Consider the following 15,486-nt stretch of genomic DNA (forward strand, 5'->3'; position numbering starts at 1 on the left):
AAACTAGGGCTTAAGAGCAAAACCGAACGCAACGCAACGCGGGGCCCTGCTTCCTTCTCTGTGTGTTAACTGCACACTGTTCTGTGTTGGGTTTTTTTTTTTTTTAATAATTTTTTTTATTTTTTTCCAAATCATTATACATTCCAGTTCACATATCAAAAAGTATAATTCATTAACTTCCCCTGTGTTGGTTTTTTGTTCCCCAATTTCAGAGGCCCTTCACATATTTGTGGGCTGCTATCGTGGTACATCTCTTGCCCTTCCTCCGTCTGTGCAATCTTTGATGCCGCTCGCTGCCCTTATACGTCTTGCATCTAAACCGTTCTCTTCCTGCCGCCGCTGTCGTCTGCTCCGGGTTATCAATATCTTCCTTAAAATATTTCCTTTCCTTCTTTGCGCCTGTGACCCCATAGGTCCTGAGCAGTTATTTCGTGGAGGGAAATATGATGGAGATATATTTGGCCACGGCCCGTGTTATCTTCGGATCTCTATCCATCAGCAAAAAGGGGACTAGTTGGTCTCTTGTTATGGGGCCAGGAATTCTCGCCAATATGGGGATAATCTAGGGTTGCCAGGCCCCTCTTCGCCACCGGCGGGAGGTTTCTGGGGAGGAGCCTGAGGAGGGAGGGGCGGGACTTCAGTGCCATAGAGTCCAATTGCCAACGCGGCCATTTGCTCCAGGTGAACTGATCTGCATTGGCTTGAGATCAGTTGCAATAGCGGGAGATCTCCAGCTGGTACTGGGAGGTTGGCAACTCTAGGGCAATCCATTTATGGCAGTGGTGTTTAAAGAGGGGACATCCCATCATCTTATGAGATAATGCGTCAATTTTTCTTTGAATGGCACGAGCAAAGCTTGCCAGAGTATGGTGCCCTGCTCTCTGTGCGTGCGTATGTGACTCATTGCTTCAGCCGAGACCTAAGTCCCTCGTGGGAAGCTCGTACGTGAGTGCCAGCTCCATTTTGTTCTGCAAAGGAGGGTTGCTGTGTAAACAGGCGTTTTCTTCGGTAAGCATTTACCATAGATGGCCATGACTAATCCTAGTACAGTACGAGCAGCTATCTGTCGAACACATGTACAGCATCAGGAAACAAGCCATGCTGCGTGTCTCTTCCGAGTCGGTGCTTGACCGTCTTTATCCCAGCTTGTTGTTCCTGTATTTACAAATACAGAACTGCTGGAATTAGGATTGCCAACCTCCAGGTTGTATAGAGAAACAGCACGTGGCTCAATATATTCACGACTGAAATAAGAGCATGTTACGTCACACACAAGAATATTTCAAAATCAATATATTCACAACAACACTCAAAACTAAAATAAAACATGTTACATCACATGCAAAAACCCCACCAAACTGAAATATAGCCTCGCAGGGTTTAAGGCAACGCCAATAAGGGCAAGTTCAATGCAGCCAGTCAGCTTAACAAAATATAAAGCCTTTCAGGCTGTAACTGAACGTAAATGCAAAGAGCCAAAAGGCTATAAATTATAACTAGTGCAATTACAATCACGGAGAGTAGCAAGGAATAGCAAGAATAACAACAATATATTATCCAAACATCGGAGTCCGTCACAAGGACGTGTTTCGAAATCTTCTTCAACTTGCCGACCCTGAGGAATTTAAAGGGACAATTGAAATTGACATGCATGAAATTCCTTACTATATGGTATCAAAAATGGCCAAAAAAGCCCAAGCTTATATGTTGTAGAGCTTACCAATTAATTCATGGAGCAAGGTCATGAATGCAAAAATTCACATTTGTCCCTTCAGTATGCCAGTCAAACAACTGATCTCCAGGCGACAGAGATCAGGGACTTCAATGCCTAGGGTTGCCAACCTCCAGGTACTAGCTGGAGATCTCCTGCCATTACAACTGATCTCCAGCCGACAGAGAGATCAGTTCCCCTGGAGAAAATGGCCATTGGACTCTATGGCATTGAAGTCCCTCCCCTCCCCAAACCCCGCCCTCCTCAGGCTCCGCCCCAAAAACCTCCCACTTGTGTCGAAGAAGGACCTGGCAACGCTATTCAATGCCCTAGAATCCAATGGCCAAAGCAGCCATTTTCTCCAGGTGAACTGACCTTTATTGGCTGGAGAGCAGCTGTCATAGTGGGAGATCTCCATCCAGTACCTGGAGGTTGGTTACCCTAGCCTAGCGATTAAAGACCATGGATTTAAAGGAGGGTTAGGTAGTTGTGGAGGAGGGGACCATTTGTGGCTCCTAGCTAAAGTGATTGAAGTGACCCTCCACAGTCAGAGGCAGTCAACCTCTGAAAATTAGTGCCAAGAGGCAACATCAGGGGAGCCCTTGGCTTCTGGGCCCTCCAGGGCCACTGGTTGGCCACTGTGTGAAACAGAATACAGGATAGGGTTGCCAGGTCCCTGGAGAGGAGCCTGGAGAGGGCGGGGTTTGGGGAGGGGAGGCGCTTCAGTGCCATAGAGTCCAATGGCCAAAGCGACCCTTCTCTCCAGGTGAACTGATTTCTATTGGCTGGAGATCAGTTGTAATAGCAGGAGATCTCCACCTAGTACCTGGAGGTTGGCAACCCTAATACAGAACCAGGTAGACGTGGATCTGATTTATTTAAAATATTCATATTCCACCTGTCCACAATGTCTAGGGCTGCTCTTACGTTCTTAATTCTAGATCCAAGAGGGCTATTCCTACACACCTCTTTATGATTGCTGTTTCTTGGCTAGTAGAAAACTGTCGATTCCTGCTAACTTATCCACGAGGCTGTTAAGCAGAGCCGCGACAAACGTCACTCTGAATTAAAAATAAAGAAAAACAAGAGTGCATCTTCCCTTTTCTGCTAAATATATTTGTTGGCCTTAACCACAAAACTAGGAGATCAATGTCGCAATTCGGCACTAGCAACCAGCAAGCATGAAGATTTCCTCGCCGTGTTTGTGAACGCTTTCCAAATTTGTTTTCGCGGACCCGTAACTTGTCACGATATCATTCTTTCCATGTTAAAAAAAACAAAGGTTGTATTCTTTATTTTTACCTCCAAGTAGGGCGCAGTGGGAGCCCTGGCCCACGTAGGAATAGTTTGAATCCCTTTCCTGAATGGTGTTATTTCAAAGATGAACAGTGCCATCCTAAGGAGTTACACCCTTCTAAGCGCACTGACCTCAATGGGCTTGGGAGAGGGTAACTCTGCTTAGGGTTTTACTGTAAGTGTCCAGCCGGTTTATGCATAGAGCTATAAAGAAAACCATGCAGGTAGGCAGTAGTGTACCCAATTTCTCGGTGAGAACGACATCATTTTCCACCTTCCAGTGCCCTGGCCTATAATTGTAAGGCAGGAGCGGGGAACATGCACGTGTGAAGGCGCCCACAAAGGACACACTGCTGGGAACAAAGTAAAACTTCCTCCTAGCCCAGGGGTGGGGGACGTCAGGCCCGGGGGCCGTTTAAGGCCCCCCCGAAATCATTTGGTCCGGCCCTTTGTGGGTCCTGGCAGATCTCTAGCTCAGAAGGATCTAAGACTGGCGATCCGCCCCCTCCCGCGGACAGGAATAGCCTCTATTCAAGGCAGATGTGAGTTTGTTTTGCCAAGAAAATGAACCTTTCCCCCCTTGCAGAAGAGTCATTAGCTATGGAGCTGCTAGGACCGCCCAAGAAACTGTGTTAACCCTTTCCCACCCGGGCCATGGAGAAACGTATTCCCTCTGTTCTACAAGAGGGCTGGGGGTGGAAGTGGCGACAATGGAGGGGTTATAGGGGGCCAGGCCAGAATGCACGGGGGGGGGGGCAAGTTCATAGCCAGTGTGTCCTCATTTCATCCCTGCAGGCGGAGGTAGCAGGAGCCGGCTATAGAATCCGGCCCCGACCATGTGGAGCAGGAGCAACTCTGGAGTGTGGACGGACGGCTACGCCCGGCTGGTGCAACAGACCATCCTGTGCCACCAGGTGGGCGAGTGCGCCCCTGGTTGGATGCCTGCCTGCTTGCCCACGTGCGGGGGGTGGGGGTCATCTGGGGCAGCTGCCTGCTTGGGGCTTGGTCGGCTAATTCTTAAGTTGATAATTTTGTATGGCCTGCGAATGTTGTTATAAATATCCCAATGGCCCTTGGCGGAAAAAAGGTAACAGAAGAAGAGCCCTGCTGGATCAGACCAAGGCCCAAGTGTACCTCCATGCCCCGTCCCTTGTATCCTTAGGCCTAAGATAGGGTTGCCAGCTCTGGTTTGGGAAATAACTGGAGATTTTGGGGATGGAGCCTTCGGAGGGGCTGGGTTTGGGAGGGGAAGGACCTCAGCTGGTTACAATGCCATGGAGTCCATCCTCCAAACTGATCTTTGTTATCTGGAGGTCAGTTTTAATAGTGGGAAATCTCCGTGCCCTACCTGGAGGTAGGCAATCCTAGCTGAAGAATGCTCTCTCATGGTCTCCATAGGGACCCTGACCTAAAGGATCACCTTAATCTGTTTGTATAATATATGTGTGTGCGTGTGTGCGCGCGCATGCACCATTCTTAGAAATAATCCAAGGTGCCTGTGATGCAGGCTTCCACAATCACTTATGCCTCTTTGGTGGGGAGTCATAGCCCTCTGCGTCATCTCTGGGAATCCTTTTCAATTGAACTTTTGCCCGGTTTGTGTGTGTGTGAAGGGCCGTCAAGTTGCTTCCGACTCACGGTGACCCTATGAATCAATGTCCCCCAAAACATCCTCTCTTTAACAGCCTTGCTCAGGTCTTGCAAACTGAGGGCCGTGGCTTCCTTTATAGAGTCGATCCGTCTCTTGTTGGGTCTTCCTCTTTTCCTGCTGCCTCCCACTTTTCCAAGCATGATTGTCTTTTCCAGTGACTCTTGTCTTCTCATAATGTGACCAAAGTACGATAGCCTCAGTTTAAGTCATTTGAGCTTCTAGAGTCAGTTCAGGCTTGATTTGATCTAGAACCCACTGATTTGTTTTTGTGGCAGTCCACTGTATGAACACATGAAGCTGCCTTCTACTGAATCAGACCCTTGGTCCATCAAAGTCAGTATTGTCTACTCAGACCGGCAGCGGCTTTCCAGGGTCTCAGGCAGGGGTCTTTCACATCACCTACCTGCCTAGTCCCTTTAACTGAGGTTGCCGGGGATTGAGCCTGGGACCTTCTGCCTGCCGAGCAGATGCTCTACCACTGAGCCACGGCCCCGTAACCCTCTCCTCCAACACCGCATTTCAAAGGAATCTGCTTTCTTCCTATCATCTTTCTTCCCTTCCCAGCTTCCACACCCTGGTTTAAACGGGGTAAAATACCTCTTGTTGTTTTAAATGCGTTTTGAGTGGTGTTTTTATGTCGATGGTTGGGTTTTTTTGTGAGCGGCTTTGAGCACGTAAAAAGACTAAGTGGGAAAACGGCATATAGATGGTCTAAAATTGAAATTTTAAAAATTAACTAAACTGAGGCTGTCGTATTTTGGTCACGTCATGAGACGACAAGAGTCACTGGAAAAGACCGTCATGATAGGAAAAGTTGAGGGCAGCAGGAAAAGAGGAAGACCCAACAAGAGATGGATTGACTCAATAAAGGAAGCCACAGCCTTCAATTTGCAAGATCTGAGCAAGGCTGTCAAAGATAGGACATTTTGGAGGACTTTCATTCATAGGGTCGCCATGAGTCGGAAGCGACTTGACGGCACTTAACACACAACAAAAAATTGAAATTCTTGCCCGAACTCTTACATGGTTCTTGTGATCCAGTTTTTTAAGCGTGCTCATGAGGGAGGGAGTGGAAATGAGCCAGGTGGGCAGCTCAGGAGGCTAAGAAGTCCCATTGTTCTGTCTCGTGGGAGATCCCCCTTTGGGTCTCCTTGCTCATGTGTGGAAAGCCCTGCTCTTGGCTGACAGGGTTTGCAAGGCTGAGCAAAGGTTATGGGAGGGAATTCGGGGGGAAGTGTGAGTAGGCGTGGAGCCCTTGGGCCTGAATGTCTCTCCACCCTTGCTTTAAGCCTGTATTTAATGATATCTTTCTCATCATTGCCTTGATCAGAGGTTCCCTAACTGCTCCAAGGAGCACTTGGTGCTCCGCGAAGCATCTCCTAGTGCTCCATGAAGAGATTGGAAAGAAAAATACTGCTGTCGTTCAGCTTAGTATATAGGTGCTAGGTGAAAATTGGTGCTCCGTGACGAATTTCCCCCCTGAAAAGTGCCCCGTGGCTCAAAAAGTTTGGGAAACTCTGGCCTAGATGTTTCCTTCTTGGGCGTAGGGTTGACAGCCTCCAATTGGGGCCGGGAGATCTTCTGGATTACAAGCTAGGGTTGCCAGCCTCCAAGTGGTGGCTGGAGATCTCCTGCTATTACAACTGATCCCCAAGTGATGGAGATCAGTCTACCTGGAGAAAATGGCTGCTTTGGAGGGTGGACTCTATGGGATTATATCCCGTTGAAGTCCCTCCCTTTCCCAAACCGGGCATCAACTGGAGCCCGTCCTTATTCCATCATACTTCTTAGCCTGTACAGCAGGCTCCCTGAGTAGGGTTGCCAACCTCCAGGTGGTGGCTGGAGATCTCCAACTATTACAACTGATCTCCAGGTGACGGAGATCAGTTCACCCATAGAAAGTGGCCACTTTGGAAGGTGGGCTGTATGGCATCATACCCCACTGAAGTCCCTCCTGTCCCAAACCCTGCCCTCTTCAGGTTCCATCCCCAAAATCTCCAGGTATCTCCCAACCTGGAGCTGACAACCCTATCCCTGAGGAGGTGAGGAGAGTACCATCTCTACAGGTGTTTGGTAGGCTCCTCTGTCAGCTATAGGGTTGCCAGGTCCTTCTTTGCCACCGCCAGGAGGTTTTTGGGGTAGATCCTGAGAAGGGCAGGGTTTGGGGAAGGGAGGGACTTCAATGCCATAGAGTCCAATTGCCAAAACGGCCATTTTCTCCAGGGGAACTGATCTCTGGAGTTCAGTTGTAATAGCGGGAGATCGCCAGCTAGTACCTGGAGGTTGGCAACCCTAGTCTGCTGGGCTTTTAATGGGACCCCTGCAGGCATTTTTTTAGTGGGAGAAAAGGATTGGGGGGGTATGCTTTTTTGTTTTTAATATGGATTCGTAAGCCACCTCGAGCTATGGGAAAGGCGTGGTGTAAATATTTTAGTAAATAAATAAAATAATATTCTACCCCAGTGCTCCATTCTCTAGGGGGAAATATGTTCTAATAATACATGGGTGGGGCATTTTCAGTAGAAGCAAACCACTCAGTTTTCTTAGAGAGTTCATCTCTCCTCACCCCTTCCGGCAAAAATGGAATGCTAAAGCTTGTCTGCAAAACTCCTTCCTTGTTTAATTTAATTTTGATTTTTTTATCTCTTAACTTGTTTTGGCTTTCAGTATTTTTTTTTTAATCGTTGCTTTTATTGACGTGTTTGATACTGATGTGATTTTTACGCAATGTCCTCTGTCTTTATTGTTTGGTTTTGTAATCTGAATAAGCTGATTGCCTTTTATGTAGTGAAATGGTTATTTATTGAGAGCTCCTTCTATTTTAAAGCCTGCCTGTCTCTGAAACTGGACTTGAGGAAGGTAGCTAGGGTTGCCAGGCCCCTCTTCGCCACTGGCCGGAGGTTTTTGGGGCAGAGCCTGAGGAGGGTGGGGTTTGGGGAGGGGAGGGACTTCAAGGCCATAGAGTCCAATGGCCAAGCAGCCATTTCCTCCAGGTGAACTGATCTCTATCGGCTGGAGATCAGTTGTAATGGCAGGAGATCTCCAGCTGGTACCTGGAGGTTTTTAAACAATAATGGACAGCACGAAGGCTCACTTAAACAAATCAATTTACTTTAAAAAAAATTTTTTTATTGTTTTATTTCATTTAATACATCCATATAGGGATCTACATTTAATACTAAAAATTGCTAAGAATAATAAAAAGCCTATAATAGTATTAATTAAAACATAAAGTGACTTCCCCCTACCTCTCTTCCATTTAAAAATAAATTGTATATATATGCAGACAAAACTAATCCTCATATTGTTTAATGAATATATACTTATCTTATCTTATCCTATCTTATTTAGTATTACTCATTCAATATCTTAATATAATCATGATACAAAGTATATATGAGAGATTAAGTCAAAGAGTATCCTTTAAATGGTCCCATCAAAAACTGATTTTCACAGTAAATTCTCCACGCCTCCCATTCCCCCCAAAATTGTACATTATCAGTCTGATTTATCAAAGCTGTAAGTTTCGCCATCTCCGTCAATTCCAGCATTTTATTTATCCAGTCTTTTTTTGTCATTTTCTCGTCAGAACAAATCAATTTACTGAAGTAGAATTCATAATGTAATAATGTCTCAGAACAAAAGTGGACAATGTACAACAGGGAAACAGTCCAAGAAAATTAAATTAAATAAGGAACAATTTCTGTCCGATGATCCTGTAATTCAAGCTAACACAAATAACTAGGTTAATTTCACCAGACTGACATCAAAAGCCAAAAGATGAATACGAATTCTTCAACAGCAGCAGACGACACCTCTAGTTCGGTGGTCGTTTCGCATAAACGAAGCTTCTTCAGTTCTTCTTCTTATGCAATTGGGCAATTGGGCAAACTAGCCTCACTGCCATGAGAAAAGACCACAAGGGCTCACTTCCAATGTTAACATATAATCCTTGGGGCAAGAATGCCTCCCTGTCACAGTAGAAAAGGACCCGCCGGGTTCTCCTACCCTCGAAGGAGGTTGCCCGCACAGGTTGTTTTGTTAGCTTCGTACCTGGAGGTTGGCAACACTAAAGGTTACAAGGGTGATAAAGTTAGTTTCAGAGGCTCACCCTGTTGATCTGTAGTCAAAGAGCTAGAATAAAATCCATTACCACCCTAGAGACCAACAAGATTTTAGGGATATAAGCTTTATAGTCAAAGCTCTTTGTCAGATACAGCAAGCTTTGACTGGACTCAAATCTAGCTATGGTAATAAAAGCAGTATCTAAAAAGCCTTAAAAACTAACGAAAGCATAATTGGGTGGCAGTGTTAAAATCCCTCCTGAATAACCCCTGGTTTGTACAACTTGCTGAATCTCAGCAAAGTGGAAACTGTTTGGTATAGGCTGGCTGTGTGGTACAGTTGGTCTAGGAACCTGATTATGATCCTGGGGGAAAGCATTTTGTTTGTTTCCGGTCCCAGTCGAAAATAAATACTCTTGTCAGGTTTTATAGTTGGCTGAGTTGTCTGTTTCGCGGAATATAATTTTATGATCATGACGATTGCTTGCAAATCTAAAGAGTAAAGCCCTCCAAAACGTGGGATCTCTGTGCCCCAAGGTCATTCCCAGCCGCCTCTGTTTTCTGGCCAATGCTGCATCCACACAACATTGGATATTGTGTTCTCATTGAGCTATAGCGGTCATTTGCAACTGGACTGGCCCTCTTCTGGGCTGCATCCAAACATAATTGGATATTGTGTTCTCATTGAGCTGTAGCGGTAATTTGCGACTAGACTGGCCCTCTTCTGGGCTGCATCCACACATTGTTGGATATTGGGTTCTCATTGAGCTATAGTGGTCATTTGCAACCGGACTGGCTCTCTTCTGGGCTGCATCCGCACGTCATTGGATATTGTGTTCTCGTTGAGCTACAGTGATACTTTGCACTGGACTGGCCCTCTTCTGGGCTGCATCCACACACTGTTGGATACTGTGTACTCGTTGAGCTATAGCGATCATTTGCGACTGGCCCTCTTCTGGGCTGCATCCACACATTGTTGGATACTGTGTACTCGTTGAGCTATAGCGATCATTTGTGACTGGCCCTCTTCCGGGCTGCAGCCACACATTGTTGGATACTGTGTAGTCGTTGAGCTATAGCGATCATTTGCGACTGGCCCTCTTCTGGGCTGCATCCACACATCATTGGGTATTTGTTCTCATTGAGCTATAGCAATAATTAGCAGCTGGACTGGCCCTCTTCTGGGCTGCATCCACACATAGTTGGATATTGTGTTATTGAGCTATAGCGGTCATTTTCAACTGGACTGGCTCTCTTTTGGGCTACATCCATACTTCATTGGATATTGTGTTCTCATTGAGCTATAGTGATAATTTGCACTGGACTGGCCCTCTTCTGGGCTGCATCCACACATCGTTGGCTGTTGTGGTCTCGTTGAGCTATAGTGATCATTTGCGACTGGACTGGCTCTCTTCTGGGCTGCATCCACACATCATTGGGTATTGTGTTCTCATTGAGCTTCAGTGATAATTTGTGACTAGACTGGCCCTCTTCTGGGCTGCATCCCCACATAGTTAGATATTGTGTTCTTGTTGAGCTATAACGATCACTTGCAACTGGACTGGCAGGCTTTGCGTAGCTGAATTATCTCTCCTTTAATCATCTGTCTTCCTTCCAGGTCCTGCTCAGCCCCCCCGGCTCCTGGTCAAAAGCCTCTCGTTGGAGCCCACTCCTGAACCCCGCCCTCCAGAAGTCCCCCAGCGGCTCATCTCGGATCCAGGCCCGGAGAGCAACGAAGGGGAAGCGACTAAGTTCCGGCCGCTAAAACGACTCCCAGGACCAAAACCGCAAGGTAGGAGCTTGCTGTATCTGACAAGGTAGGGGTTTCTGTGTCTGTTAGGACTTGCCTCTTGGGGGCTTTTTATGGAACGGCAGGAATAATAGTCTGTGAGCGATATTTATATATCTAAATTTTTAAAAATAATAATGTGAAAATTAAACTGTAAAAAACGTTGGGAGGTATGTCAACGGAACTCCCAGCATCTTGGGTAGCTGAGCCCCTCGGTAGCCAAAAGCTTCCCATGGAAAAAGTGAGTTTTGAGGAGGGGGTTGAAAGAAGTGAGAGGTGAGGCCCCCACAAGGGTTTTCAATAGGGTTGCCAACCTCCAGGTGGTGGCTGGAGATCTCTTGCTATTACAACTGATCTCCAGTAGATAGAGATCAGTTCCCCTGGAGAAAAGGGCCGCTTTGGCAATTGGACTCTATGGCATGGAAGTGCCCTCCCCTCTTCAAACCCTGCCCTCCGCAGACTCCACCCCCAAAATCTCCAGGTATTTCCCAACCCAGAGCTGACAGCCCTAGATAGAGGGTGGGGTAGAAATAAAAAATAAATAAAAATATAGAGGATATTTGGCACTGGTCAGTAGGCGGGTGATCCTAATTGCTTCAGTCTTTATTTTGTGTGTGTCTTTACGCTGCTCTGCTCTGGTTAGCCCTCACCTAGAGTATTGTGTTCAGTCTTGGGCACCGCAATTTAAGAAGGATGTAGACAAGTTGGAACTTGTCCAGAGGAGGGCAACAAAGATGGTGAGGGGTCTGGAGACCAGGTCCTGTGAGGAATGGTTGAAGGAGCTGGGTATGTTTAGCCTGCAGAGGAGAAGTCTGGAGGGTGATATGATAACCATCTTCAAGTACTTGAAGGGCTGCCATATAGAGGAGGGTGCCGAGTTGTTTTCTGTTGCCCCAGAAGGTCGAACCAGAACCAACAGGTTGAAATTAAATCAAGAGTTTCCGTCTAGACATTAGGAAGAATTTTCTAACAGTCAGAGCGGTTCCTCAGTGGAACAGGCTTCCTCGGGAGGTGGTGAGCTCTTCTTCTCTGGATGTTTTTAAGCAGAGACTAGATGGCCATCTGTCAGCAATGCTGATTATCTGACCTTAGGCAGATCATGAGAAGGAGGGCATCTTGGCCATCTTCTGGGCATGGAGTAGGGGTCACTGGGGGGTGTTGGGGGGAAGGTGGTTGTGAATTTCCTGCATTGTGCAGGGGTTGGACTAGATGACCCTGGTTGTCCCTTCCAACTCTATGATTCCGTAATATACCTCAAAACCATTTCCTGTTTGCCTTTCCAGTCCCTCCCAAGCCAGCCCATCTGCAGAGCATTCAACCGCCACGGCTCCCTGAATCCATCCCTCCGCCCCCATCGCGACCCCTCCCGGCTGACCCCCGCCTGAGCCGCAGCCCCCAGCCCAAGGATGGGGCAGGGCCGTTGTCTGCCGTGTCTTCCCTCATCGAGAAGTTCGAGAGGTGAGTGCTCCGCCTCGCGAGATCTCGCCTCTTTCCTCCATCTGGGAAGGTGGCTGTTGCCACCTTGTTGGTATGTCGCGAGTTAAAGAGACATTAGAAGGATCCTAGCGCAGAATTGGTGCCTCTGGCCCTTCGGGAGAAGATCCCACATAGTTTCAGCGGAGCATTTTGCCTGCAATGTTGTGTATGAATCAGACCACCATATCTTTGATGTTTAGACTACTAGTCTACTAGCAAATGATTCTGCTGCCAGCGGGGTGTAGTGAGGAGGGGCTGTGGCTCAGTGGTAGAGCATCTGCTTGGCATGCAGAAGGTCCCAGGTTCAATCCCCAGCGTCTCCAGTTAAAGGGACTTGGCAAGTAGGTGATGTGAAAGACCTCTGCCTGAGACCCTGGAGAGCTGCTGCCGGTCTGAGTGGACAATACTGACTTTGATGGACCGAGGTTCTGATTCAGTATGAGACAGCTTCATGTGTTCATGTGTGTATGTGGTCATGTGGTTAAGAGCGGTGGTTTGGAGTGGTGGACTCTGATCTGGAGAACCGGGTTTGATTCCCCCACTCCTCCACATGAGTGGCAGAGGCTAATCTGGTGAACTATATTTGTTTCCCCGCTCCTGGACATGAAGCCAGCTGGGTGACCTTGGGTTGGTCACAGTTCTCTCTGAACTATCTCAGCCCCACCTATCTCGCAGGGTGTCTGTTGTGGGGAGGGGAAGGGAAGGTGATTGTAAGCCGGTTTGAATCTCCCTTAAGTGGTAGAGAAAGTCGGCATATAATAACCAACTCTTCTTTCATCCTTGGGCTTCTGGCTAGCCTCTGAGTCAGACGCTTGAATGCTAGCTGAGTCTGTTTGTCTGATCTGGCATGTCAGTTCTTAATACTCTATTTTTAGACTCGGCTGTTAGTTCTGTTGCGGCTGGTTTTCCTAGACTCTGCGCTTCCCTTTCCAAGCTGTGGGGTAGAACGGAGGGGGTCTTGGCTGCCTTTGCTTCCTGATCCAATGTCTACTTCCTGCCCAGCATCACTGGGGGAAGGCGTATAGTGCCCAGAGGCGATGCTGCCAGTGGCCATGGCAACAGCCCCCCCCCCCAGCTGCACACACAGGACAGTGGTGTTGGGGAAAGGGTGTGAAGCTGGGTCAGGCAACTGAGCATGTGCAGAGGGAGGGCTTACAAGTGGGAGAAGGTGGGGGGCCTGGGGCGGGCAGAGAGGACCTAGAACATGAGAAAGGCCCTGCTGGATCAGACCACGACCCATCAAGTCCTTCAGTCTGTTCACACGGTGGCCAACCAGGTGCCTCCAGGAAGCCCACAAACAAGACGACTGCAGCAGCATTGTCCTGCCTGCGTTCCACAGCACCTAAGATAATAGGCATGCACCGCTGATCCTGGAAAGAATAGGCATGCATCAAGACTAACATCCATTTTGACTAGTAGCCATGGATAGCCCTCTCCTCCATGAACATGTCCACTCCCCTCTTCAAGCCTTCCAAGTTGGCAGCCATCTCCACATCCTGGGGCAGGGAGTTCCGCAGTTTAACTATGAGTTGTGTGATGAAATGCTTCCTTTCATCTGTTTTGAATCATTCGCCCTCCAGCTTCAGCAGATGACCCCGCGTTCTAGTATTAGGGGAGAGGAAGAAAAGCTTCTCCCTGTCCACTCTCTCCGTACCATGCATAATTTCATAGACCTCTATCATGTCTCCCCTTAATTGCCTTCTTTCCAAGCTAAACAGTCCTAAGCGTTTTAACCGCTCCTCATAGGGCGGTTGCTCTAGCCCCTCTGATTGTTTTAGTTGCTTTCCTCTGCACCTTCTCAAGCTCTGCAATATCCTTTTTTAGGTGTGGCGACCGGAACTGCGCACAGCATTCCAAGTGTGGTCTCACCATAGATTTGTACAAGGGCAGTATGATAGCGTCAGTTTTATTCTCTATTCCCCGTCTAATTACGGCCAGCATGGAATCTGCCTTTTTCACAGCAGCCGCATCTCTCAACAGGCCGCTTCCTCCCCAGCTGCCTACCTCTGTGGGGGGACTTTAATGGACAGATGCTGTCTCCACCTGCATTCCTCTTTCTCCACATAGATTTGTACAAGGGCAGTATGATAGCCGCAGTTTTATTCTCTGTGGGTGCTGCCTGCCCGGGACCTCTCCAAATCTAGAAACCGGCCCTGAACCTGAGTGTATCCTAATACGCACACTTATTTATTTATTTATTTATTTATTTATTTATTTATTTTGTGATTTATAGCCCACCCTCCCCAGCCGAAGCCGGCTCAGGGCGGGTAACATCATGCAAATACAATAATATAATCAACAATTAAAAGGTAAAGGTAAAGGTCCCCTGTGCAAGCAGGGGTCATTCCTGACCCATGGGGTGACGTCACATCCCGACGTTTCCTAGGCAGACTATGTTTATGGGGTGGTTTGCCAGTGCCTTCCCCAGTCATCTACGCTTTACCCCCAGCAAGCTGGGCGCTCATTTTATCGACCTCGGATGGATGGAAGGCTGAGTCGACCTTGAGCCGGCTACCTGAAACCGACTTCCATTGGGATCGAACTCAGGTCGTGAGCAGGGCTTGGACTGCAGTACTGCAGCTTACCACTCTGTGCCACGGGGCTCTTTATCAACAATAAAATTAGCCAAAAAACTGAATTTAAATCATTAAAATCCCAATTTTAAAACTACAAAATACAAAAATACGGATGGCGCCTAAACACTGCTCAGGTTGCCAAAATATATGCAGAAGGTTACCCTCTTACGTGTTGATCCCCTTGTTTCTTCCAGGGAACCCATAATCCTGACGGTGGAGCAGCCCCCCTCGCCGTGCCCCAGCCTCGATCCCCCAACCCCCGAGGCGGGCTCCATGGAGCCCCCCCTGGATCGCCCGGCTTCGCTGGAGTCGGCGGATTTGGCCCACAAACTCTTGGACCTCCTGGCGCTAGAAGGGGGGCAGGAGGCCGTGGGGGGCGCCGCCTGCCTGCCCTCTCACGGTGGGGGGAAGCTGGCCAACAGGGACAGCGGGATCGACAGCATCAGCTCGCCGTCCAACAGCGAGGAGATCTGCTTCGGGGGCGACGAGGGCGCGGGGGAGGGTGCGGGGGCGCCCGCCCCGCCGGCCGCCATCAAGCGCCGCTCGACCCGCGATTCCGAGGGGGACAGTGACATGGACGATGGCAGCGGGGACGAGGCGGAGCTTCTGCCTGAACTCCCGCCCCCACAGGCTGAAAGGCAGGACTCTGATGAGGTGAGAGGAATGACGTGGGGGCATCAAAGTAGTGGTGTGACCTTGGAGAGCCAGCGTGGAGTAGTGGTTGAGAGTGGTGGTTTGGAGCAGCGGACTCTGATCTGGAGAACCGGGTTTGATTCCCCCACTCCTCCACATGAGCGGCGGAGGCTAATCGGGTGAATCGGGTTGGTTTCCCCCCCACTCCTCGACATGAAGCCTGCTGGGCGACCTTGGGCTAGTCACAGCTCTCTTAGAGCTCTCTCAGCCCCACCTACCTCACAGGGTGT

At 48.5% G+C, this 15,486-nt stretch overlaps 1 protein-coding gene across 1 annotated transcript in view; it reads left to right on the forward strand.

Moving 5' to 3' along the window:
• The window catches only part of FGD1 (FYVE, RhoGEF and PH domain containing 1), a 58,760-nt gene that overhangs the window by 24,887 nt on the left and 18,387 nt on the right, over positions 1 to 15,486 (forward strand). Inside the window, exons 2-4 of the mRNA XM_056867385.1 lie at positions 10,341 to 10,514; positions 11,795 to 11,969; positions 14,758 to 15,217. Coding sequence (XP_056723363.1) covers positions 10,341 to 10,514; positions 11,795 to 11,969; positions 14,758 to 15,217 — 809 coding nt within the window. The remainder of the gene's footprint in view (positions 1 to 10,340; positions 10,515 to 11,794; positions 11,970 to 14,757; positions 15,218 to 15,486) is intronic.

This window comes from Euleptes europaea, chromosome 1 (genome assembly GCF_029931775.1).
Source record: "Euleptes europaea isolate rEulEur1 chromosome 1, rEulEur1.hap1, whole genome shotgun sequence".
Classification (NCBI taxonomy): Eukaryota; Metazoa; Chordata; class Lepidosauria; order Squamata; family Sphaerodactylidae; genus Euleptes; species Euleptes europaea.